At 46.6% G+C, this 25362-nt stretch overlaps 2 protein-coding genes and 1 long non-coding RNA gene across 3 annotated transcripts; 2 read left to right on the forward strand and 1 right to left on the reverse strand.

Annotated features, from left to right (window-relative positions):
- The first annotated feature begins 260 nt into the window (after positions 1-260).
- Positions 261-11235, forward strand: LOC141731702 (CDP-diacylglycerol--inositol 3-phosphatidyltransferase-like). Its single transcript, XM_074558186.1, has 6 exons — positions 261-416; positions 1568-1702; positions 5013-5166; positions 9234-9315; positions 9869-9950; positions 10952-11235. Exons 1-6 carry the CDS (start codon positions 365-367, stop codon positions 11104-11106), a joined length of 660 nt encoding a protein of 219 aa, XP_074414287.1. The 5' UTR covers positions 261-364; the 3' UTR covers positions 11107-11235.
- A 1663-nt stretch (positions 11236-12898) lies between these two features.
- LOC141731718 (uncharacterized) lies at positions 12899-13567 on the forward strand. The gene is made up of 2 exons (XR_012583689.1): positions 12899-13378; positions 13469-13567. It is a non-coding gene; the product is annotated as an uncharacterized LOC141731718 (long non-coding RNA).
- On the reverse strand, positions 13334-24260 carry LOC141731706 (myosin regulatory light chain 11). Its single transcript, XM_074558190.1, has 7 exons — positions 24194-24260; positions 22479-22573; positions 21034-21109; positions 19696-19800; positions 16514-16592; positions 15067-15115; positions 13334-13779 (listed from the first exon to the last, which is right to left on the reverse strand). The coding sequence occupies exons 2-7, from the start codon at positions 22512-22514 to the stop codon at positions 13675-13677; spliced, it is 450 nt and encodes a 149-aa protein (XP_074414291.1). The 5' UTR covers positions 22515-22573; positions 24194-24260; the 3' UTR covers positions 13334-13674.
- Between the last annotated feature and the right edge of the window lie 1102 nt (positions 24261-25362).

A 25362-nucleotide genomic window follows, 5' to 3' on the forward strand; every position in this document is an offset into this window, starting at 1 on the left:
TGATTGGTTACAACGTTGCTAGGCGGGCTCTGCTCTGTGTCAGCGTTGTTAGGCGCGGTCTGATTGGTTGCCAGGCTGCTTCGCGTGCGCTGATTGGTGGAGGCGTTGTTAGGCGGGCTCTAATGGGTACGGCTGTGCTAGGCCAGCTCTGATTGGCTGTGGCGTCGCTATGATTGCTCTGATTGGCGCAGGCGCGCTTAGCCATTCTCTGATTGGTTGCGAGCTCCGCGTTTATTCCGCTTCCGGCACCACGTGACCCGCGGCGCTCTTAAAGGGGCCGCGCCGCGCCCGGGGTTTTTTTGGGGGGGATTTTTGGGGGGAATTTCGGGGATTTTGGGGGAAATTTGGGGGGGTCCCGGGGCCAATGGCGGGGGAGGACGTGACGAGCGTGTTCCTGTTCGTGCCCAACCTGATCGGTGAGCGCCAAACTGGGAGGGACTGGGAGGGAAATCGGGGGGACTGGGTTATACTGGGAGGGACTGGGGGGGAACGGGGATGGACTGGGAGGGGTTTGGGAGGGGATTTGGGGTTACTGGGATGGACTGGGAGGGGACTGGGATAAACTGGGAGGGGTTTGGGATGGACTGGTTTATACTGGGATGGACTGGGAGGGGTTTGGGATGGACTGGTTTATACTGGGATAAACTGGGAGGGGTTTGGGAGGGGACTGGTTTATACTGGGATGGACTGGGAGGGGTTTGGGATGGACTGGTTAATACTGGGATAAACTGGGAGGGGTTTGGGATGGACTGGTTTATACTGGGATAGACTGGGAGGGGTTTGGGAGGGGACTGGTTTATACTGGGATAGACTGGGAGGGGTTTGGGAGGGGACTGGTTTATACTGGGATAAACTGGGAGGGGTTTGGGATGGACTGGTTTATACTGGGATAAACTGGGAGGGGTTGTGATGGACTGGTTTATACTGGGATAAACTGGGATGGACTGGGAGGGGTTTGGGAGGGTTACTGGGATGGACTGGTTTATACTGGGATAAACTGGGAGGGGTTTGGGATGGACTGGGATGGACTGGGAGGGGTTTGGGAGGGGACTGGTTTATACTGGGATGAACTGGGAGGGGACTGGGATGAACTGGTTTATACTGGGATGGACTGGGAGGGGTTTGGGATGGACTGGTTTATACTGGGATAAACTGGGAGGGGACTGGTTTATACTGGGATGGACTGGGAGGGGTTTGGGAGGGTTACTGGGATGGACTGGTTTATACTGGGATAAACTGGGAGGGGTTTGGGCCGCTCTGGGTGGGGTTTGTACTGGGAGCGTTACTGGTTTATACTGGTTTATACTGGTTTAAACACACCCATACGGTTTGTACTGGTTTTTTGGGTTCTTACTGGTTTTTATTGGTTTTTACTGGTCTGTACTGGTTTATACTGGTTCATACTGGTCATCCACTGACTCTGCATCAATTGGGGTCCCATTTTGGGGGGATTTTGGTACAAAAAATTGGAGTTATACTGGTTTATACTGGTTTATACTGGGTTATATTGCTCCATACTGGTCCATACTGGTTTATACTGGTTTATACTGGTTTATACTGGTTTCAGGCTACGCCCGCATCCTGCTGGCCGCCATCTCCTTCTGGCTGATGCCGACCCGGCCGGGCCCTGCGGCCGCCTGCTACGGCCTGGCCGGACTGCTGGACGCCGTGGACGGACACGCGGCCAGAATGCTCGGACAGGGTACTGGGGACACTGGTTTATACTGGTTTAGACTGGTTTATACTGGTTTATACTGGTGTATTTAGTGTTGAAGGGGTTTATTCAAAATGGCGGCCTACGGTATTGTTCACAAGATGGCCGCCCAAGATGGCGCCTGATTGTAGGAAACCATTGGTGCATACTGGTGTATACTGGTTTGTACTGGTTTATACTGGGATGGGGCATTGGGAGCACTGGTTTGTACTGGTTTGTACTGGTTTTTATTGGGTTATACTGGTTTTTACTGGGCTATACTGGTTTTTCCTGGGTTATACTGGTTTTTACTGGGACAGGACACTGGTTTATACTGGTTTGTACTGGTTTATATTGGTTTAGACTGGTTTAGACTGGTTTATACTGGTGTATTTTGTGTTTAAGGGGTTTATTCAAAATGGCGGCCTACGGTAGAGTTCACAAGATGGCCGCCCAAAATGGCCACCCAAGATGGCGCCTGATTGTAGGAAACCATTGGTGCATACTGGTGTATACTGGTTTATACTGGTTTATATTGGTTTATACTGGTTTATATTGGTTTGTACTGGTTTATATTGGTTTATATTGGTTTATACTGGTTTGTACTGGTTTATACTGGGACAAACTGGGATGAACTGGGAGGGACTGGGAGGGTAAAAAGGGGATGGGGAAGGGCCCAAAATGGCGGCTGTGGGCGTGGTTTGGGCACTGTGGGCGTGGCCTGTGAGATTGTGGGCGTGGTTTCATGTGGGTGATGTAATTGGGGGTGTGGTTTCACGTGGATGATGTCATGCAATGTGATTTCTCAATGATGTCATTGTGGGCGTGGTTTATGCTGAATTATTTCAATAGGGTGTGGCCTAAATGGGTGTGCCTATTTAGCCACGCCCCCTCCGCCATCTTGGATTTCCCTTTTTGGCTTTTCCCTATAAATTTTGACTTTTTTTCTTCAAATTTTGAACTTTTTCCCCCAAATTTCAACCTTTTCCCCCCAAATTTTCGCCCCCAGTCTCTCCCAGTTTGGAACTGGTCTCACCCCAGTTTGGCCCCGCCCCCGCCGCCATCTTGGATTCATCCAATGGTTCCTTTTGACGTTTTTTCCTCCAAACTTTGAATTTGTTTTTCCCCACAAATTTTGACTTTTTCCCCCCAGATTTTAAGCTCCCACTTGGCCCCGCCCCCGCCGCCATCTTGGATTCATCCAATGGTTCCTTTTGACGTTTTTTTGCTCCAAATTTTGACATTTTTCCTCTAAAATTTCCAATTTTTTTCCCCAAATTTCAACCTTTTCCCCCCAAATTTCTGCTCCCAGTTTGGAACTGGTCTCACCCCAGTTTGGCCCCGCCCCCGCCGCCATCTTGGATTCATCCAATGGTTCCTTTTGACGTTTTTTTCCTCCAAATTTTGACATTTTTCCTCTAAAATATCCAAATTTTTCCCAAATTTCGACCTTTTCCCCCCAAATTTCTGCTCCCAGTTTGGAACTGGTCTCACCCCAGTTTGGCCCCGCCCCCGCCGCCATCTTGGATTCATCCAATGTTTTCTTTTGATGTTTTTTCCTCCAAACTTTGAAGTTTTTATTTCAAATTTTTACATTTTTTTCCCCACAAACTTTGACTTTTTCCCCCCAGGTTTTAAGCTCCCACTTGGCCCCGCCCCCGCCGCCATCTTGGATCCATCCAATGGTTCCTTTTGACGTTTTTTGCTCCAAATTTTGACATTTTTTACCTCTAAAATTTCCAATTTTTTTCCCCAAATTTCGACCTTTTCCCCCCAAATTTTCACCCCCAGTCTCTCCCAGTTTGGCCCCGCCCCCGCCGCCATCTTGGATTCATCCAATGGTTCCTTTTGACGTTTTTTTCCCCCAAATTTTGACGTTTTTCCTCTAAAATTTCCGATTTTTTCCCCAAATTTCGACCTTTTCCCCCCAAATTCCCGCTCCCAGTTTGCTCCCAGTTTGCTCCCAGTTTGGAACTGGTCTCACCTAGTTTGGCCCCGCCCCCTCCGCCATCTTGGATTCATCCAATGGTTCCTCTTGACGTTTCTTGCTCCAAATTTTGACATTTTTCCTCTAAAATTTCCAAATTTTTTCCCCCAAATTTCAACCTTTTCCCCCCAAATTTCCGCTCCCAGTTTGGCCCCACCCCCGCCGCCATCTTGGATTCATCCAATGGTTCCTTTTGACGTTTTTTGCTCCAAATTTTGACATTTTTCCTCTAAAATTTCCAGATTTTTTGCCCAAATTTCGACCTTTTCTCCCCAAATTTCCGCTCCCAGTTTGCTCCCAGTTTGGAACTGGTCTCACCCCAGTTTGGCCCCGCCCCCGCCGCCATCTTGGATTCATCCCATGGTTCCTTTTGACCTTTTTTCCTCCAAATTTTGACATTTTTCCTCTAAAATTTCCAATTTTTTTTGCCCAAATTTCGACCTTTACCCCCAAATTTCAGCTCCCAGTCTCTCCCAGTTTGGCCCCGCCCCCGACGCCATCTTGGATTCGTCCAATGGTTCCTTTTGACGTTTTTTCCTCCAAATTTTGACATTTTTCCTCTAAAATTTCCAAATTTTTTCCCCAAATTTCGACCTTTTCCCCCCAAATTTCCGCTCCCAGTTTGCTCCCAGTTTGGCCCCACCCCCGCCGCCATCTTGGATTCATCCAATGGCTCCTTTCGACGTTTTTTTGCTCCACATTTTGACGTTTTTTCCGCTAAAATTTCCAGTTTTTTCCCCTAATTTCGACCTTTTCCCCCCAAATTTCCGCCCCCAGTCTCTCCCAGTTCGGAACTGGTCTCACCCCAGTTTGGCCCCGCCCCCGCCGCCATCTTGGATCCATCCAATGGTTGCTTTTGATGTTTTTTGCTCCAAATTTTGACATTTTTCCTCTAAAATTTCCAATTTTTTTCCCCCAAATTTCAACGTTTTCTCCCCAAATTTCTGCTCCCAGTTTGCTCCCAGTTTGGAACTGGTCTGACCCCAGTTTGGCCCCGCCCCCGCCGCCATCTTGGATTCATCCCATGGTTCCTTTTGACGTTTTTTCCTCCAAATTTTGACATTTTACCTCTAAAATTTCCAATTTTTTTCCCCAAATTTCGACCTTTTCCCCCCAAATTTTTGCCCCCAGTCTCTCCCAGTTTGGCCCCGCCCCCGCCGCCATCTTGGATTCATCCCATGGTTCCTTTTGACGTTTTTTCCTCCAAATTTTGACATTTTTCCTCTAAAATTTCCAATTTTTTTCCCCAAATTTCGACCTTTTCCCCCCAAATTTCCGCTCCCAGTTTGCTCCCAGTTTCTCCCAGTTTGATCCCAGTTTGTCCCCCCCCAGGCTCGCGGCTGGGCGCCATGCTGGACATGCTGACGGACAGACTGAGCTCGCTGTGCCTGCTGCTCAACCTGGCGCTGCTCTACCCGCACTGGGCGGGGCTCTTCCAGCTCAGCATGGCGCTCGACGTGGCCAGCCATTGGCTGCACATGCACTGGTGGGCGGGGCCTCCAGGGGCGGGGCTGGGGCGGGAAAAAAATTGGGGAAAAATTGATGAAAAATTGGGAAAAAATGAGAAAAAATGGGGGAAAATGTGGGGTTTGGGGGCGTGGTTTGAGTGGGAGGGGGCGTGGTTTAAGTATGTGGGGTCAAGGTGGGGATGTGAGGGGGAAAAATTGGGGAAAATTTTTAAAAAATGGGAAAAAACAGGGAAAAAAGGGGGTTTGGGGGCGTGGTTTAAGTGGGAGGGGGCGTGGTTTTAAGTGGGTGGGGCTGGGTGGGGTCAGGAGGGGAGAAAATGGGAGGAAAGTGGGAAAATTGGGAAGAAATTGGGAAAAAAGGGGGTTTGGGGGCGTGGTTTAATGGGAGGCCAGCCATTGGCTGCACATGCACTGGTGGGCGGGGCCTCGAGGGGCGGGGCAAAGGCGGGAAAAAAATTGGGGAAAAATTGATGAAAAATTGGGAAAAAATGAGAAAAAATGGGGGGTTTGGGGGCGTGGTTTAATGAGAGGGGGCGTGGTTTGAGTGGGAGGGGGCGTGGTTTAAAGTGGGCGGGGCTGGGTGGGGTCAGGAGACGGGAAAATGGGAAAAAGTGGGAGGGAATAGGGAGAAAATGATGGGTTGGGGGCGTGGTTTAATGGAAGGTCAGCCATTGGCCTCACATGCACTGGTGGGCGGGGCCTCCAGGGGCGGGGCAAAAAATTGGGGAAAAATTGATGAAAAATTGGGAAAAAATTGGAAAAAAATGGGAAAAAACGGGGGGGAAATGGGGGTTTGGGGGCGTGGTTTAATGGGAGGGGGGCGTGGTTTGAGTGGGAGGGGGCGTGGTTAAAGTGGGTGGGGCTGGGTGGGGTCAGGAGGGGAGAAAATGGGAGGAAAGTGGGAAAAATTGGGAAGAAATTGGGGAAAAATGGGGGGTTGGGGGCGTGGTTTAATGGGAGGCCAGCCATTGGCTGCACATGCACTGGTGGGCGGGGCCTCCAGGGGCGGGGCAAAAAATTGGGGAAAAATTGGGAAAAAATTGGGAAAAAATGGGAAAAAACGGGGGGAAAAATGGGGATTTGGGGGCGTGGTTTGAAAGGGAGGAGGCGTGGTTTGAGTAGGAGGGGGCGTGGTTTAAGTGGGTGGGGTCAAGGTGGGGCTTTGAGGGGAAAAAAATGGGGAAAAAATGGAAAAAATGGGAGGGAAACGGGGATTTGGGGGCGTGGTTTGAGTGGGAGGGGGCGTGGTTTAAAGTGGGTGGGGTCAGGAGAGGAGAAAATGGGGGAAAATGGGAAAAAGTGGGAGGGAATAGGGAGAAAATGGGGGGTTGGGGGCGTGGTTTAATGGGAGGAGGCGTGGTTTGAGTGGGAGGGGGCGTGGTTTAAGTGGGTGGGACTGGGTGGGGTCAGGAGGGGGAAAAATGGGAGGAAAGTGGGAAAAAATTGGGAAAAAAAAGGGTTTGGGGGCGTGGTTTAATGGGAGGCCAGCCATTGGCTGCACATGCCCTAGTGGGCGGGGCCTCCAGGGGCAGGGCGGGGGCGGGGAAAAAATTGGGGAAAAATTGATGAAAAATTGGGAAAAAATGGGAAAAAATGGGGGGAAAATGCTGGTTTGGAGGCGTGGTTTAATGGGAGGGGGGCGTGGCTTGAGTAGGAGGGGGCGTGGTTAAAGTGGATGGGGCTGGGTGTTGTCAGGAGAGGAGAAAATGATGGAAAATGGGAAAAATTGAGAAGAAATTGGGAAAAAAAAAAGGCTTTGGGGGCGTGGTTTAATGGGAGGCCAGCCATTGGCTGCACATGCACTGGTGGGCGGGGCCTCCAGGGGCGGGGCAAAGGCGGGGAAAAAATTGGGGAAAAATTGATGAAAAATTGGGAAAAAATTGGAAAAAATGGGGGGAAATGGGGGTTTGGGGGCGTGGTGTAATGGGAGGGGGCGTGGTTTGAGTGGGAGGGGGCGTGCTTTAAAGTGGGTGGGGCTGGGTGGGGCTGCAAGGGGAAAAATGGGAAAAAATGGAAAAAATAGGAGGGAAATGGGAGGGAAATGGGGATTTGGGGGCGTGGTTTAATGGGAGGAGGCGTGGCTTGAATATGAGGGGGTGTGGCTTAAGTGGGTGGGGCTGGGTGGGGTCAGAAGAGGATAAAATGGTGGAAAATGGGAAAAAATTGGAATGAAATTTGGAAAAAAGGGGGTTTGGGGGCGTGGTTTAATGGGAGGCCAGCCATTGGCTGCACATGCACTGGTGAGCGGGGCCTCCAGGGGCGGGGCAAAGGCGGGAAAAAAATTGGGGAAAAATTGATGAAAAATCGGGAAAAAATTGGAAAAAAATGGGAAAAAATGGGGGGGAAATGGCGGTTTGGGGGCGTGGTTTGAGTGAGAGTGGGCGTGGTTTGAATGTGAGGGGGTGTGGCTTAAGTGGGTGGGGCTGGGCTGGGGTTTAGAGCGGGAAAAATGGGGAAAAATGTGGGGAAAATGGGAATTAGGGGGCGTGGTTTAAACGGGAGAGGTGGGGAGGGGGCGTGGTTTGTGCGGGAGGGGGCGTGGTTTAAGTTGGTAGGGGAGGGCGTGGCCTATTGTCAATATATGGTAATTAGGATTATTATTCTCTATATATTGCAATGTGGGCGTGGCCTCACTTTCATGTATGCTAATGTCATAGCTTGATCTCCATGTTTGGCAATGTGGGCGTGTCCTATGTTCCATATATGGCAATGTGGATTATTCCACTCCATATAAGGCAATGTGGGCGTGGCCTATAGTCTATTTATGATAATTATGTTAATTCCACTCCGTATATGGCAATGTGGGCGTGGCTTCACTTCCATACATGCTAATGTGGGGTTACTAACGTATATGGCAGTGTGGGCGTGGCCTATGTTCCACACATGGCTATGTGGGCGTGGCCTATAATCCATTTATTATAATTATGTTAATTCTACTCCATATATGGCACTGTGGGCGTGGCCTATATTTCATACACGACAGTGTGGGCGTGGCCTATGTTCCATATATGGCACTGTGGATTATTGCACTCCATATAAGGCAATGTGGGCGTGGCCTATAATCCATTTATGATAATTATAATAATTCCACTCCGCATATGTCAATGTGGGCGTGGCCTCATTTCCATGCATGTTAGTGTTGGGTTACTTCCATATATGGCACAGTGGGCGTGGCCTATGTTCCACACATGGCTATGTGGGCGTGGCCTATGTTCCATTTATGATAATTATAATAATTCTACTCCGCATATGGCAATGTGGGCGTGGCCTCATTTCCATGCATGTTAGTGTTGGGTTACTTCCATATATGGCACAGTGGGCGTGGCCTATGTTCCACACATGGCTATGTGGGCGTGGCCTATGTTCCATTTATGATAATTATAATAATTCTACTCCGCATATGGCAATGTGGGCGTGGCCTCATTTCCATCCACGTTAGTGTTGGGTTACTTCCATATATGGCACTGTGGGCGTGGCCTATATTTCATACACGACAGTGTGGGCGTGGCCTATGTTCCATATATGGCAATGTGGGCGTGGCCTCAGCACCACATATGCTAATGTTGGATTATTTCCATATATGGCAGTGTGGGCGTGGCCTCAGCACCACATATGCTAATGTTGGATTGTTTCCATATACGGCAATGTGGGCGTGGCCTCAGCACCACATATGCTAATGTTGGATTAATTTCATATATGGCAATGTGGGCGTGGCCTCAGCACCACATATGCTAATGTTGGCTTATTTTCATATATGGCAATGTGGGCGTGGCCTCAGCTCCACATATGCTAATGTGCGTTCCCTACTCGATTTTTTACAATGTGGGCGTGGCCTGTGCTCCATATATCGCAATGTGGGCGTGGCCTCAGCTCCATCTATGCTAATGTTGGATTATTTTCATATATGGCAATGTGGGCGTGGCCTATGCTCCATATATGCTAATGTTGGATTATTTCCATATATGGCAATGTGGGCGTGGCCTATGCTCCATATATGCTAATGTGGATTATTCCATTGATTTTATGTCGATGTGGGCGTGTCCGTTGTCTGACCATTTTGCCCCGCCCCCCCCTTTTTTTTTAGCTCCACCCTCCAGGGGGCGTCGTCGCACAAGAACGTGGGGGGGGAGGGGCACCCCCTGCTGAGGCGCTACTACCAGAGCAGGGTGAGACTGGTTTATACTGGTTTATACTGGGATATACTGGTTTGGACTGGTTTATACTGGTTTGGACTGGGATATACTGGGATATACTGGGTTATACTGGTTTAACTGGTTTACACTGGTTTGGACTGGTTTATACTGGTTTAACTGGGATATACTGGGATATACTGGTTTATACTGGTTTATACTGGGATAGACTGGGTTATACTGGGTTATACTGGGATATACTGGGATATACTGGGATATACTGGTTATACTGGGATATACCGGGTTATACTGGGATATACTGGGATATATTGGGATATACTGGGCCCATACTGGTTTAACTGGTTTATACTGGTTTATACTGGGATATACTGGTTTAACTGGTTTATACTGGTTTGGACTGGGTTATACTGGTTTATCCTGGGATATACTGGTTTATACTGGGTTATACTGGGATATACTGGGTTATACTGGGATCTACTGGGCCCAAACTGGGAATGGACGTGTCCCTACCCAAACTAACCCCGCCCCCTTTTTTCCCTGACCACGCCCCCTTTGGCCACGCCCCCAGCCCCTCCTCTTCCTGCTGTGCGCCGGCAATGAGGGATTCCATTGCTGCCTGTACCTGCTGTACTGGGGAGAGGGCCCAGCACGTGAGTTAGACTGGTTTATACTGGTTTATACTGGTTTGGACTGGTTTGGACTGGTTTGGACTGGTTTATACTGGTTTATACTGGTTTATACTGGTTTGGACTGGTTTATACTGATTATATTGGTTTGGACCGGTTTGGACTGGTTTGTACTGGTTCTAACTGGTTTGTACTGGTCCTTAATTAGTTTTAAACTGGTTTTTACTGGTTTTGAGCTCGTTTTAACTGTTTTTTTTACCATTTTTTCTGGGTTTTTTGCTATTTTTTGGGGTTTTTTTAAAATTTCTATTGCTCCATACTGGTTTGTACTGGTTTGTACTGGTCCTTAATTAGTTTCAAACTGGTTTTAACTGGTTTTGAGCTCATTTTAACTGGTTTTTTTTACCATTTTTTCTGGGGTTTTTGCCATTTTTTTGGGTTTTTTTTAATTTAAACTGGTTTATACTGGTTTCTACTGGTCTGTACTGGTTCTAACTGGTTTGTACTGGTTTGTACTGGTCCTTAATTAATTTTAACTGGTTTTGAGCTCTTTTTAACTGGGTTTTTTACCATTTTTTCTGGGGTTTTTGCCATTTTTTTGGGGTTTTTTTAGGTTTTTTCTATTTAAACTGGTTTATACTGGTCTGTACTGGTTTGTACTGGTTTATACTGGTCCTTAATTAATTTTAACTGGTTGTAAGCTCATTTTAACTGATTTTTTTTACCATTTTTTTCTAGGGTTTTTGCCATTTTTTGGGGTTTTTTTAGTTTTTTTTTAATTTAAACTGGTTTGTACTGGTCTGTACTGGTCTGTACTGGTTCTAACTGGTTTGTACTGGTTTGTACTGGTCTCTAATTAGTTTCTAACTGGTTTTGAGCTCATTTTAACTGTTTTTTTTCCAATTTTTCTGGGTTTTTTGCCGTTTTTTGGGGTTTTTTTTTAATTTAAACTGGTTTATACTGGTTTATACTGGTTTATACTGGTTTGTACTGGTTCTGACCGGTTTGTTCCGGTTTTCCCGCAGCACTTCCGGGCTGGCCGGGGCTGTTCCGGCTCCTCCTTTGGCTCTCGGCCCCCTTGGCCGCCCTCAAATCCTTCCTGAACCTTCTGCAGCTGGGCGGGGCCCTGAGGGGCGTGGCCACCCTGGACGCGGCCGAGCGGGCCCGGAAAGGCTCCTGAGCCCCGCCCACAACTTCCGGCCCCGCCCCCTGCCCCGCCCCCTGCAAAAAATCCCCTCTTCTGAAACCAAAGGGGCGTGGTCACATCGAAGCTCCACCCATAATGGAATAAAGGCAATTTGGCCCCGCCCCCCTTTGTTGGATGTGGTCTGTGGGGGGCGTGGTCACCACCAAGCTCCGCCCACCATGGAATAAAGATTGTTTGGCCCCGCCCCCTTTGTTGGATGTGGTTTGTGGGGGGCGTGGTCACCACCAAGCTCCGCCCACCATAGAATAAAGATTGTTTGGCCCCGCCCCCTTTGTTGGATGTGGTTTGTGGGGGGGTGTGGTCACCACCAAGCTCCGCCCACAATGAATTAAAGCTTATTTGGGCCCCGCCCCCCTTGTTGGATGTGGTTTGTGGGGGGCGTGGTCACCAGCAAGCTCCGCCCACAATGAATAAAAGATTATTTGGCCCCACCCCCCTTGTTGGATGTGGTCTGTGGGGGGCGTGGTCACCAGCAAGCTCCGCCCACCATGGAATAAAGATGGTTTGGCCCCTCCCCCTTTTGGGGTGTGGTTTGTGATGGGAAGGGGCGGGGCAAAGGGGGCGTGGTCACCATCAAGCTCCCCCCAGAATAGAATTAAGGTGGTTTGGCCCCGCCCCTTTTTGGTGTGTGGTTTGTGAGGGTGGGGAAAGGGGGCGTGGTCACCACCAAGCTCCGCCCACAATGGAGCAAAGACTGTTTGGCCCCGCCCCTTTTTGGGCGTGGTTTAAGAGGGGGGAGGGGCGGGAAATGGGAAAACCCCCCCAAATTCCAATTAACAAATCAATTAAATTTCACCCCAAAATTCCATCCCAAAACCCCGAAATTCCACCCAAATTTCCAACCCCAAAACCTCCAAAAATTCCAACAAAAATCCCAAATTTCCAACCCAAAAACTCCAAGAAAAATCCCAAATTTCCAACCCAAAAACCTCCAAAAATTCCAAGAAAAATCCCAAATTTCCAACCCCAAAATTCCAAGAAAAATCCCAAATTTCCAACTCCAAAAACCCCCAAAAATTCCAAGTAAAATCCCAAATTTCCAACCCAAAAATTCCAAGAAAAATCCCAAATTTCCAACCCAAAAGTTCCAAGAAAAATCCCAAATTTCCAACCCAAAAACCTCCAAAAATTCCAAGAAAAATCCCAAATTTCCAACCCCAAAACCTCCAAAAATTCCAAGAAAAATCCCAAATTTCCAACCCCAAAATTCTAAGAAAAATCCCAAATTTGCAACCCCAAAAACCTCCAAAAATTCCAAGAAAAATCCCAAATTTCCAACCACAAAATTCCAACAAAAATCCCAAAATTCCAACCCAAAATTCCAAGAAAAATCCCAAATTTCCAACCCCAAAATTCCAAGAAAAATCCCAAATTTCCAACTCAAAAACCCCAAAATTTTATTGCCCAAAACCCCAAATTCCGACAATTCCGGGACTTTTTTTGGAGGAAAATTCCAGATTTTTTTAAAAAGAATTCCCAAATTTTTTCAGGAATTCCCAGATTTTTTTTTTTAGGAATTCTTAGAATTTTTTTTGCTGGGAATTCCCAATTTTTTTTTTTTTTTTTTTGCAGGAAATTCCAGGATTTTTAAAGAATTCCCAGATTTTTTTGGCAGAAATTCCCAAATTTTTTAAGGGATAAATTCCAGGATTTTTGGCGTTAATTCCGAGATATTTTTTGAAAAAATTCCCAAATTTTTGAATTTTTTTGAGGATAATTCCTGGATTTTTTCAGGTGAATTCCTGATTTTTTTGGGATGAATTCCCAGATTTTCTAATGGAATTCCTGATTTTTTTTGGGAATAATTCCTGCATTTTTTGAGGCGAATTCCCAGATTTTTTTTGTGAATAAAACCCAAATTTTATTGATGAAATTCCAGATTTTTTTGGGAATTCCTGAATATTTTTTGAGATAAATTCCCAGATATTTTCGGGAGAATTCCTAAATTTTATCGGGAATAATTCCCAAATTTTTGGGGCAAATTCCCAGATATTTACAGTAAATTCCAGATTTTTTTAAAGTGGAATTCCCAGATTTTTTGAGCCAAAATTCTGAATATTTTCAGACTAAATTCCCGATTTTTTTGAGGTGAATTCCCAGATTTTTTGGGCCTGAAATCCTGAATATTTTTGAACTAAATTCCTGATTTTTTTCAGATAAATTCCCAGATTTTTTGGGGATAATTCCCGAATTTTTGGGGCCAAAATCCTGAATATTTTCAGACTAAATTCCTGATTTTTTTGAGGTGAATTCCCATTTTTTTGGGTGCTAAATTCCCACATTTTTTGGCGTGAAATCCTGAATTTTTTCAGACTAAATTCTTGATTTTTTTGAGGTGAATTCCCAGATTTTTTGGGGCTGAAATTCCAAATATTTTTTGATTAAATTCTTGATTTTTTTGATATAAATTCCCCGATTTTTTAGCGATAACTCCCGAATTTTTTGAGCAAAATTCCTGAATTTTTTTTTAATAATTCCAGAATATTTTGGGGTAAATTCCTGAATATTTTTTGGGGCAGAATTTGTGGATTTTTGGGGTTTTTATTCCCCTTCCTTGTCCTCGCCGTGGGTGATGACGTAACAAATGTTCTTGTAATCCACGTTCCCGGCCACGTCCGGCGGGAACGCCGCCCACATGTTCTTGATCTGAAACGCAAAAATCGGGAAATTTGGGAAATTGGGAATTTTTGGGAATTTTTTGGGAATTTTTGGGGAATTTTTTGGGAATTTTTTTGGAATTTTTTGGTGATTTTTGGGTGATTTTTGGTGATTTTTCGGTGATTTTTGAGGGAATTTTAGGTCAAAAATTGAGATTTTTTTCCTTAATTTTGGGGATTTTGGGGAGATTATTGGGAATTTTCAGGGAATTTTGGGTGATTTTTGGTTTACTTTTTTTGGCAATTCTGGAGGAAAATTTGGGGAGAATTTTGGGGTGATTTTGGGCTGATTTTGGCTGATTTTAAAGTGATTTTTGGGGCAATTTTGGTCTGGTTTTGGCCCTTTTTGGAGCCAATTTTGGGGCTGATTTTGGCCAATTTTTGGGCCGACTTTTGGGCCAATTTTGGGGCTGATTTTGGCCATTTTTGGGCCAATTTTTGGGCCAATTTTTGGGGTGATTTTGGCCATTTTTGGAGCCAATTTTGGGGCTGATTTTGGCCATTTTTGGGCCAATTTTTGGGGTGATTTTGGCCCTTTTTGGGCCAATTTTGGGGCTGATTTTTGGGTGATTTTGGCCATTTTGGGGGCTGATTTTTGGGTGAATTTTGACTATTTATGGGCCGATTTTGGGGGTGATTTTGGCCATTTTTGGGCCAATTTTTTTGGGCAATTTTGGCCATTTTTGGGCCAATTTTTAGGCTGATTTTTGGAGCTAATTTTGGCCCTTTTTGGAGCCAATTTTGGGGCTGATTTTGGCCACTTTTGGGCCAATTTTTGGGCCAATCCAATTTTTGGGCCGATTTTTAGGCCTATTTTGGCCCTTTTTGGGCCAATTTTGGGGCTGATTTTGGCCCTTTTTTGGGCCAATTTTTGGGCTGATTTTGGCCATTTTTGGGCCGATTTTTGGGCTGATTTTTGGGGTGATTTTGGCCATTTTGGGAGCGATTTTTGGGCCAATTTTTTAGGCTGATTTTGGCCATTTTTAGGCTGATTTTTGGGCCGATTTTTGGGGCTGATTTTGGCCATTTTTGGGCTGATTTTTGGGCCAATTTTTTGGCTGATTTTGGCCATTTTTGGGCCAATTTTTGGGGTGATTTTGACCATTTTTGGGCCAATTTTTAGGCCGATTTTTGGGCCAATTTCTGGACAGATTTTGGCCATTTTTGTCTGATTTTTAGGCTGATTTTTGGGCTGATTTTGGCCATTTATGGGCCGATTTTTGGGCCAATTTTTGGGGTGATTTTGGCCGTTTTGGGGTTACTTTTCCCCTCTCACCTCCTCGGGGGTGAAGCGGTCGCATTGCGTCGTCAGCAGCTCCTCCAGGCTGGGGGCGGGGCCAGAGTGAAAGGGGGCGTGGTCACCCCAAAACAGCCCTGGGACCCCTCCCCCAAATTCCCCCCAAATTCCCCAAAATTTCCCCCAAAATTCCCCCAAAATCCCCCCAAAATTCCCCCAAAATTCCCCTAAAATTCCCCCAAAATTCCCCCAAAATTCCCCCAAATTCCCCCAGAATTCCCCCAAAATTTCCCCCAAATTTCCCCCAAAATTCCCCCAAAATTTCCCCCAAAAGTCCCCCAAAATTTCCCCCAAAATTCCCCCAAAAATCCCCCAAAAATCCCCCAAAATTCCCCAAAATTCCCAGAAATTCCCCCAAATTCCCCCCAAAATTCCCCCAAAATTCCCCCAAATTTTCCCCCAAAATTCCCCCCAAATTTCCCCCAAATTCCCCCCAAAATCCCCCAAAATTCCCCCAAATTCCCCCAAAATTCCCCCCAAAGTTCCCCCCAAAATCCCCCCAAAATTCCCCCAAAATTCCCCCAAAATTCCCCCCAAAATTCCCCCAAAATTTCCCCAAATTCCCCCAAAATTTCCCCCAAAATTTCCCCAAATTCCCCCAAAATTTTCCCCAAAATTCCCCCAAAATTCCCCCCAAAATTCCCCCAAAATTCCCAGAAATTCCCCCAAAATTCCCCCAAATTCCCGCCTCCAAAATTCAGATTTTTCCCCTCCCCCCAACCCCCCAAATTTTGGCTCCTCCCACTCCTCCAAATTTGCCCCCCACCACGATTTGACCACGCCCACTTTAGGCCCCGCCCACTTTAAGTCACGCCCACACTCCCAATCTCCTTTTAATTGAATTGGGACAAACCAATTAAAGATTCCCTTCCCCCTTTGGCCCCTCCCCATTTCCCTCTAGGCCCCGCCCCCTTTATATTTTGCCTGCTCTAAGCCACGCCCACTCAGGCACCGCCCCCCCCCCTAGGCCACGCCCACACACCCAATATCTCTTTAATTGAGATTAAAGATTCCCCTCCTTGCTTTGGCCCCTCCCCATTTCCCTTTAAGCCCCGCCCCTTTATGTCCCGCCTACTCTAAGCCACGCCCACTCAGGCACCGCCCCCCTATAGGCCACGCCCACACACCCAATCTCCTTTTAATTGAGTTGCGACAAACCAATCAAAGATTCCCTTCCCCCCTTTGGCCCCTCCCCATTTCCCTTTAGACCCCGCCCCCTTTATGCCCCCCACTGTAAGCCACGCCCACTCAGGCATCATCCCCATTTAGGCCACGCCCACACACCCAATATATTTTTAATTGAGTGGGGAGGAGCCAATTAAAGATTCCCCTCCCTGCTTTGGCTCCTCCCCATTTCCCTTGGCCCCTCCCCTTTTATGTCCCCACCCCCTTAAGCCACGCCCATTTAGGCCACGCCCCCACTCACAAGCTCTTTTTGATTGACCCTTTCCCGTCCGGGTCCAGCACTTTAAAGGCGCCCATGATGACGTCCTCGGGATCCGCCCCTAAAGGGGCGGGGCCAAAGGAAAGGGGGCGTGGTCAGCGTCAAAGGGGGAGGGGTCAAAGGGGAAAAGGGGGAGGGGCTTGGGGGAGACACCCCGGGGGGGATTTTGGGGTGAATTTTGGGGATTTTGGGGTGAATTTTGGGACATTTTTAGGCTGAATTTTGGGGACTTTGGGGGTGAATTTTGGAGAAATTTTGGGCAGAAATTTTGGGCATTTTTGGGGTGAATTTTGGGCATTTTTGGGGCATTTTTGGGCTGAATTTTGGGATATTTTTGGAGTGAATGTTGGTCAATTTTGGGGTGAATTTGTGGCATTTTTGGGGTGAATTTTGGGCAATTTTGGGGTGAATTTTGGGGAAATTTTGGGCAGAAATTTTGGGCATTTATGGGGTGAATTTGGGACATTATTGGGGTTAATTTTGGGATATTTTTGGTGTCAATTTTGGGCATTTTTGGGGTGAATTTTGGGACATTTTTGGGCTGAATTTGTGGCACTTTTGCGGTGAATTTTGGGACATTTTTGGGCTGAATTTTGGGGCATTCTTGGGCTGAATTTTGGGGAAATTTTGGGCAGAAATTTTGGGCATTTTTGGAGTGAAATTTGGGGCATTTTTGGGGTGAGTTTGGGATATTTTTGGTGTCAATTTTGGGCATATTTGGTGTGAATTTTGGGGTGAATTTTGGGCATTTTTGGGGCATTTTTGGGCTGAATTTTGGGACATTTTTTGTTTGAATTTTGGGCATTTTTGGGGTTAATTTTGGGACATTTTTTGAGTTAATTTTGGGATATTTTTCGTGTCAATTTTGGGCATTTTTGGGCTGAACTTTGGGGACTTTGGGGGTGAAGTTTGGGGAAATTTTGGGCATTTTTGGGGTGAATTTTGGGCAATTTTTAAAGTGAATTTTGGCACTTTTTTGGGTTGAATTTGGGACATTTTCGGGGGGAATGTTGGACAATTTTGGGGTGAATTTGTGGCACTTTTGGGGTCAATTTCGGGACATTTTTGGTGACAATTTTGGGCATTTTTGGGGTGAATTTTGCGCATTTTCAGGCTGAATTTTGGTGCATTTTTGGGGTGAATTTTGGGGTGAATTTTGGGCATTTTTGGGGCATTTTGGGCTGAATTTTGGAGAAATTTTGGGCAGAAATTTTGGCCAATTTTAGGGTGAATTTGTGGCATTTTTGGGCTGAATTTTGGGGTATTTTTGGGCTGAATTTTGGGGCACTTTTGGGCTGCATTTTGGGGTATTTTTGGTGTTAATTTTGGGCATTTCTGGGTGAATTTTGGGGCACTTCTGCGGTGAATTTTGGGACATTTTTGGGCTGAATTTTGGGGCATTTTTGGTGTCAATTTTGGGCATTTTTGGGGTGATTTTTTGAAATTTTGGGTGGAATTTTGGTGATTTGGGTTATTTTAAACGGGATTTTCGCTATTTTGGATATTTTGGGGTGAATTTTCCAGATTTTGGGTCATTTTGGGTCCCTCACCTTTCAGTTTCTCCCCGAACATGGTGAGGAACACGGTGAAGTTAATTTGGGTTAATTTGGGGTTTTTTGGGTTATTTTGGGTAATTTTGGGTTATTTTAAACGGGATTTTCGCTATTTGGTATTTTTGGGGTGAATTTTCAGATTTTGGGTCATTTTTGTCCCTCACCTTTCAGTTTTTCCCCAAACATGGTGAGGAACACGGTGAAGTTAATTTGGGTTAATTTGGGTTTTTTGGGGGTTATTTTTGGTAATTTTGGGTTATTTTGGGTTATTTTAAACGGGATTTTCGCTGTTTTGGATATTTTGGGGTGAATTTTTCAGATTTTGGGTCATTTTTGGTCCCTCACCTTTCAGTTTCTCCCCAAACATGGTGAGGAACACGGTGAAGTCAATTTGGGTTAATTTGGTTTATTTTGGGTGAAATTTGGGTTATTTTTGGGTAATTTTGGGTTATTTTGGGTTATTTTAAACGGGATTTTCGCTATTTTGGATATTTTGGGGTGAATTTTTCAAATTTTGGGTCATTTTGGGTCCCTCACCTTTCAGTTTTTCCCCAAACATGGTGAGGAACACGGTGAAGTTAATTTGGTTAATTGGGGTGGAATTTTGGGTGGAATTTGGGTTATTTTTGGGTTATTTTGGGTAATTTTGGGTTATTTTAAACGGGATTTTCGCTGTTTTGGATATTTTTGGGGTGAATTTCCAGATTTTGGGTCATTTTTGGTCCCTCACCCTTCAGTTTCTCCCCAAACATGGTGAGGAAACACGGTGAAGTTAATTTGGATTAATTTGGGTGGAAATTTGGGTTATTTTGGGTTATTTTGGGTTATTTTAAACGGGATTTTCGCTGTTTTTGAAAATTTTGGGGTGAATTTTTCAGATTTTGGGTCATTTTTGGTCCCTCACCTTTCAGTTTTTCCCCAAACATGGTGAGGAACACGGTGAAGTTAATTTGGGTTATTTTGGTTTTTTTGAGTTATTTTGGGTGATTTTGGGTTATTTTAAATGGGATTTTCGCTATTTTGGATATTTTTGGGGTGAATTTTCCAGATTTTGGGTCATTTTGGGTCCCTCACCTTTCAGTTTTTCCCCAAACATGGTGAGGAACACGGTGAAGTTTAATTTGGGTTATTTTGAATTATTTTGGGTAATTTTGGGTTATTTTGGGTTATTTTAAACGGGATTTTCGCTGTTTTGGATATTTTTGGGGTGAATTTTGGGGAATTTTGGGGTCAATTTGTGGCATTTTTGGGCTGAATTTTGGGGCATTTTTGGGGTGAATATTGTGACATTTTTGCAATTAATTTTGGGCATTTTTGGAGTGATTTTTTTAAATTTTGGGTGAAATTTGGGTTATTTTGGGTTATTTTAAACGGGATTTTCGCTATTTTGGATATTTTGGGGTGAATTTTCCAGATTTTGGGGTCATTTTGGGTCCCTCACCCTTCAGTTTCTCCCCAAACATGGTGAGGAACACGGTGAAGTTAATTTGGGTTAATTTGGGTAATTTTTGGTTATTTTGGGTTATTTTGGGTTATTTTAAACGGGATTTTCGCTATTTTGGATATTTTTGGGTGAATTTTTCAGATTTTGGGTCATTTTGGGTCCCTCACCCTTCAGTTTTTCCCCAAACATGGTGAGGAACACGGTGAAGTTGATTGGCCCCGAGGCCTCTTTGATCATCGCGTCCAACTCCTCGTTCTTCACGTTCAGCCGGCCTAAATTAGGGGGCGTGGCCACGTCGGGACACGCCCACAATGGCCACGCCCTCACAAACCCCGCCCACACCCACCAAACCGCATTAAAACCCCGCCCACCCCCATAAAAACCCCGCCCACGTCCCATTAAAACCCCGCCCAGAACCATCAAACCCCGCCCCCTTCATGCGTAATAAGCCGGAAGTTAAGCCACGCCCACTTTGGACAGGCCACACCCCCTCTAAGCCACGCCCACATTGTTAAATAGCAAAGCCACGCCCTTCATTGGAGCCACTCAATTTTTTAAACTCAAATTAAGCCCCTCCCACTCTCATTAAGCCCCTCCCCTTCTCATTTTACACAGTTCATTAACCCCTTTAAGCCCCTCCCACTCTCTTTAAGCCTCTCCCATTTTAATTTTACCCCATTTAAACTCCTCCTCCTTCATTAACCCCTTTAAGCCCCTCCCACTCTCTTTAAGCCCCTCCCATTACATTTCTTCCCTGCTTAAGCCCCTCCCCCTTTCACACACCACACTTAAGCCCCTCCCCTTTCTTTTTAGGCCCCACCCCCTGCCATTTCAGCCCCTCCCACTCTCTTAAGCCCCTCCCCTTTTAATCTTACTCTGTCCAAGCCACGCCCCTTCATTAACCTCTAGGAAACCCCTCCCCTTTATTCTTAAGCCCCTCCCATTAACCTTTAAGCCACTCCCTTTCCATTAGCCCCTCCCCTATCCTTTAAGCCCCTCCCCTTTCCCTTAATCCTCTTAAATTTTAAGCCCCTCCCCTTCCCTCTAAGCTCCTCCCATTTCCCTTTAAGCCCCTCCTCTTCCAATAATCTCTCCATTTAAGCCCCTCCCCTTTTCTTTAAGCCATGCCCTTTCCTTAAAGCCCCTCCCCTCTCCTTTAAGCCCCTCCCCTCTCCTTTAAGCCCCTCCCCTTTCCCTTTAAGCCCCTCCCCTTTGTTTTTATCTCCTCCCCCTTTTCTTTAAGCCCCTCCTGTTCCCTTTAAGCCCCTCCCCCTTCCATTAACCCCTTCTATTTTAGCCCCGCCCCTTTTCATCAAGCCCCTCCCCTTCCCTCCAACCCCTTCATCCTCACCCTTCCATTGAAGCCCCGCCCTCTTTCCCCCAAACCACGCCCCCATTTCCCCTCAGACCCCACCCCCACCAACCCCACCCACTCAGACCACGCCCCCTAGAGCTGACCACGCCCCCCTGGCCCTGACCACGCCCCCTTTCCAGGCTCCACCTACCCATGGCGGCGAAGGTCTCGCGCAGATCGTCCTTATCAATGATCCCGTCCCGGTTCTGATCGATCACCGTGAACGCCTGGGGGCGGGGCCAACAAAAAAGGGGGCGGGGCATCATGGGGGAGGGGCGTCATGGCCACGCCCACTCCCAGAATTTAAAAAAAACAAAAAAAATCCGGGAAAAAATGGGAAAAATTTGGGATTTTGGGGCGTTTTTAAAAGGGGAAGCTCCTCCCGCTTGCTTTAAGCCCCGCCTACAATTCTATAAGCTCCGCCCCCTTTATTCAATCACCTCCTTCTTTAGCCCCTCCCCCTGTTGTAGCTCCACCCCCTTTTTAACCATTTTTGGCCATTTCTCCCCCATTTTTTGCCCTAAATCCGCCGGGATTTTTGCCCCTCCCCCCATTTAAGCCCCTCCCCCTTTTTTAGCTCCTCCTCACCTCTCTAAGCCCCTCCCCCATTTTTAGCCACGCCCATTTTAACCATTTTTGGCCATTTCTCCCCCATTTTTTGCCCTAAATCCACCGGATTTTGCCCCTCCCCCCATTTTAGCCCCGCCCCCTTTTTAGCTCCTCCTCACCTCTCTAAGCCCCTCCCCCATTTTTAGCCCCGCCCCTTTTTAACCATTTTTGGCCATTTTTCCCCCATTTTTTGGCCTAAATCCGCCGCGATTTTTGCCCCTCCCCCCACTTTAGCCCCTCCCCCTTTCTAGCTCCTCCTCACCTCTCTAAGCCCCTCCCCCCTTTTTAACCCCGCCCCTTTTTAACCATTTTTGGCCATTTCTCCCCCATTTTTGCCCTAAATCCACCGGGATTTTTGCCCCTCCCCCCATTTAAGCCCCTCCCCCTCTTTAGCCCCTCCCCCATTTTTAAGCCCCGCCCATTTTTAAACCATTTTTGGCCATTTCTCCCCCATTTTTTGCCCTAAATCCACCGGGATTTTTGCCCCTCCCCCCTCTTTAGCCCCTCCCCCTTTTTAGCCCCACCCCCACCTCGCTAAACCCCTCCCCCATTTTTAGCCCCGCCCCCTTTTTAACCATTTTGGCCATTTCTCCCCCATTTTTTGCCCTAAATCCACCGGGATTTTTGCCCCTCCCCCCAATTTAAACCCCTCCCCCTTTTAAGCTCCTCCTCACCTCTCTAAGCCCCTCCCCCATTTTAGCTCCACCCCCTTTTTTACCATTTTTGGCCATTTCTCCCCCATTTTTTGCCCTAAATCCACCGGGATTTTTGCCCCTCCCCCCATTTTAGCCCCTCCCCCTTTTTAGCTCCTCCTCACCTCTCTAAGCCCCTCCCCCATTTTTAGCCCCGCCCCCTTTTTTAACCATTTTTGGCCATTTCTCCCCCATTTTTTGGCCTAAATCCGCCGGGATTTTTGCCCCTCCCCCCATTTTAGCCCTTCCCCCACCCTTCTAAGCCCCTCCCCCAACTTTTTGGCCCCGCCCCCACCTCCTTGAACTCCTGGATCTGGGTCTGGTCGAACATGGAGAAGACGTTGGAGCTGCCCTCGGCGCCCGCTTGCGTCGCTTCGCCTTCTTGGGGGCCTGAAAATGGGGCAAAAATCCCAAATTTTGGGGTTTTTTTGGAATTTTGGGGTTTTGGGGGATGTCAGGGATTTTTGGGATTTTTTGGGATTTTTTTGGGAATTTTTTGGGATTTTTTGGGGATTTTTTGGGGGATTTGAGGGATTTTAAATGGAATTTTTGGGGATTTTTTTGGGAAATTTTGGGGGGATTTTTACCTTCTTGGGGGCCTGAAAATGGGGGAAAAAATCTTGGATTTTGGGAATTTTTTTGGGAGTTTTCGGGATTTTTTTTGGGATTTTTGGGGGTAAATTTTGGGGTAAATTCCGGGGATTTTGGGGGTAAATTTGGGGTAAATTTTGGGGCAAATGTCAGGGTTATTTTGGGTTAATTTTGGGGTAAATTTTTGGGTTAATTTTGGGGTAAATTCCGGGGATTTAGGGGTAAATTTTGGGGTAAATGTCAGGGTTATTTTGGGTTAATTTTGGGGTAATTTCAGGGTAGATTTTGGGGTAATTTTGGGGTAAATTTCAGGGTAAATTTGGGGTTAATTTTGGTTCAATCCCGGGGGTCTCGGGTTAATTTTGGGGTAATTTCAGGGTAAATTCGTGGTAATTTTGGGTTAATTTTGAGGTAAATTTTGGGTTAAATTTGGGGTAATTTCAGGGTAATTTCAGGGTTATTTTGGGTTAATTTTGTGGTAATTTCAGGGTAAATTTTGGGGTAATTTTGGGTTAATTTCAGGGTTATTTTGGGTTAATTTTGTGGTAATTTCAGGGTTATTTTGGGGTAATTTTGGGTTAATTTCAGGGTAAATTTTGGGGTAATTTTGGGGTGAATCCCGGGGGTCTCGGGATTAATTTTGGGGTAATTTCAGGGTAATTTTGGGTTAATTTTGGGGTAATTTCAGGGTAATTTTGGGTTAATTTTGGGGTGAATCCCAGGGGTCTCGGGGGTAATTTTGGGGTAATTTCAGGGTGATTTGGGGGTAATTTTGGGTTAATTTGGGGGTAAATTTTGGGGTAAATTCAGGGTAATTTTGGGGTAAATTTTGGGGCGAATCCCGGGGGTAATTTTGGGTTAATTTTGGGGTGAATCCCGGGGGTTTCGGGGTTAATTTTGGGGTAATTTCAGGGTAAATTTTCGGGTAGTTTTGGGTTAATTTTGGGGCGCATCCCGGGGATCTCGGGGTTAATTTTGGGGTAAATTTTAGGGTTATTTTGGGTTAATTTTGCAGTAATTTCAGGGTAAATTTTGGGGTAAATTCGGAGTAAATTTGGGTTAATTTTGGGGTAAATTTCAGGGTAATTTTGGGGCGAATCCCGGGGGTGTCGGGGTTAATTTTGGGGTAAATTCAGGGTAATTTCAGGGTAATTCTGGGTTAATTTTGGGGTGAATTTCAGGGTAATTTTGGGTTAATTTTGCGGTAATTTCAGGGTAAATTTTGGGGTAAATTCGGGGTAATTTCAGGGTAATTCTGGGTTAATTTTGGGGCGCATCCCGGAGGTTTTGGTGTAAATTTTAGGGTTATTTTGGGGTAATTTCAGGGTGATTTTGGGGTAATTTCAGGGTAAATTTCAGGGTAATTTTGGGTTAATTTGGGGTAAATCCCGGGGGTCCCGGGGGTCTCCCCCCCCTCACCATGGCCGCGCTCTCTCCGTTCTCCTCTCGCCGCTCCCTCGGGGTCTCCCGGGGGGCTCCGGAGCCTCCGCGCGCCTTTTATGGACCCCCATGGTGGGGGGGGGAGGGGCGGCCCCTCCCCCACCCCTCCCCCACCCCCCCCCGCCCCTCCCCCACCCCCCCAAAAGCGCCCCCAAAGGGTTCCCTTAAAGGGGCAGAGGCCCAAAATAGAAACCGCCCCTCCCCCCACCTTGCACCTGCCGCTGCCCCTCCCCCACCCAAGGAGCGGGGGGGGAGGGGGGGAGGGGAAAGGAGGGTGGGGGAGGGGAAAGGGGGGGGGAAACTGAGGGGGGGGGGATAAACTGGGACAAACTGGTTTGAACTGGAATAAAACTGGTTTAAATTGGTCAAAAAACCGGTTTGAAATGGTTTAAAGCGGCCCAAACTGGGACAAACTGGTTTGAACTGGATTAAAACTGGATTAAATTGGTCAAAAAACTGGTTTGAACTGGTTTAAAGTTGCCCGGACTGGTCTAAACTGGGACAAACTGGGATATACTGGTCCAAACTGGTTTCAATTGGTCAAAAACTGGTTTAAAGTGGCCCAAACTGGGTTGAACTGGTCCCAAATTGGTCCATACAGGTCCAAACTGGTTTAAATTGGTCAAAAAACTGATTTGAACTGGTTTAAACTGGATTAAAGTGGTTTAAATTGGTCAAAAAACCGGTTTGAACTGGTTTAAAGCGGTTCAAACTGGTCTGAACTGGGATCAAACTGGTCCAAACTGGTCAAAAATTGGTTTAAACTGGGACAAACTGGGGGGGGTCACTGGGTTTCTTTCAAACTTGGCTGAACTGGGTTAAACTGGGCTCAAATTGGTCCAAACTGGTCCAAACTGGTCTGAACTGGGAGCGCCGGGGGGGTTGGGAAGGGCCCTGGGGGAACTGGGCCCCAAACTGGGACAAAACCGGTTCCAAACTGGTCTAAACTGGGAGAAAACGGCGCAAACTGGGCTCAAACTGGTCCCAAACGGGTCCTTACTGGGACAAACTGGGACAAACTGGGACAAACCGGGACAAACTAGGAAAAACAGGGCTCAAACTGGATTAAACCGGTTCAAACTGGGCCGAACTGGTCCCAAACTGGTCCCAAACTCGGCCCAAACTGGGCTGAACTGGTTTAAACTGGT

The sequence above is a fragment of the Zonotrichia albicollis genome, chromosome 24, assembly GCF_047830755.1.
Source record: "Zonotrichia albicollis isolate bZonAlb1 chromosome 24, bZonAlb1.hap1, whole genome shotgun sequence".
In the NCBI taxonomy this organism is placed as follows: Eukaryota; Metazoa; Chordata; class Aves; order Passeriformes; family Passerellidae; genus Zonotrichia; species Zonotrichia albicollis.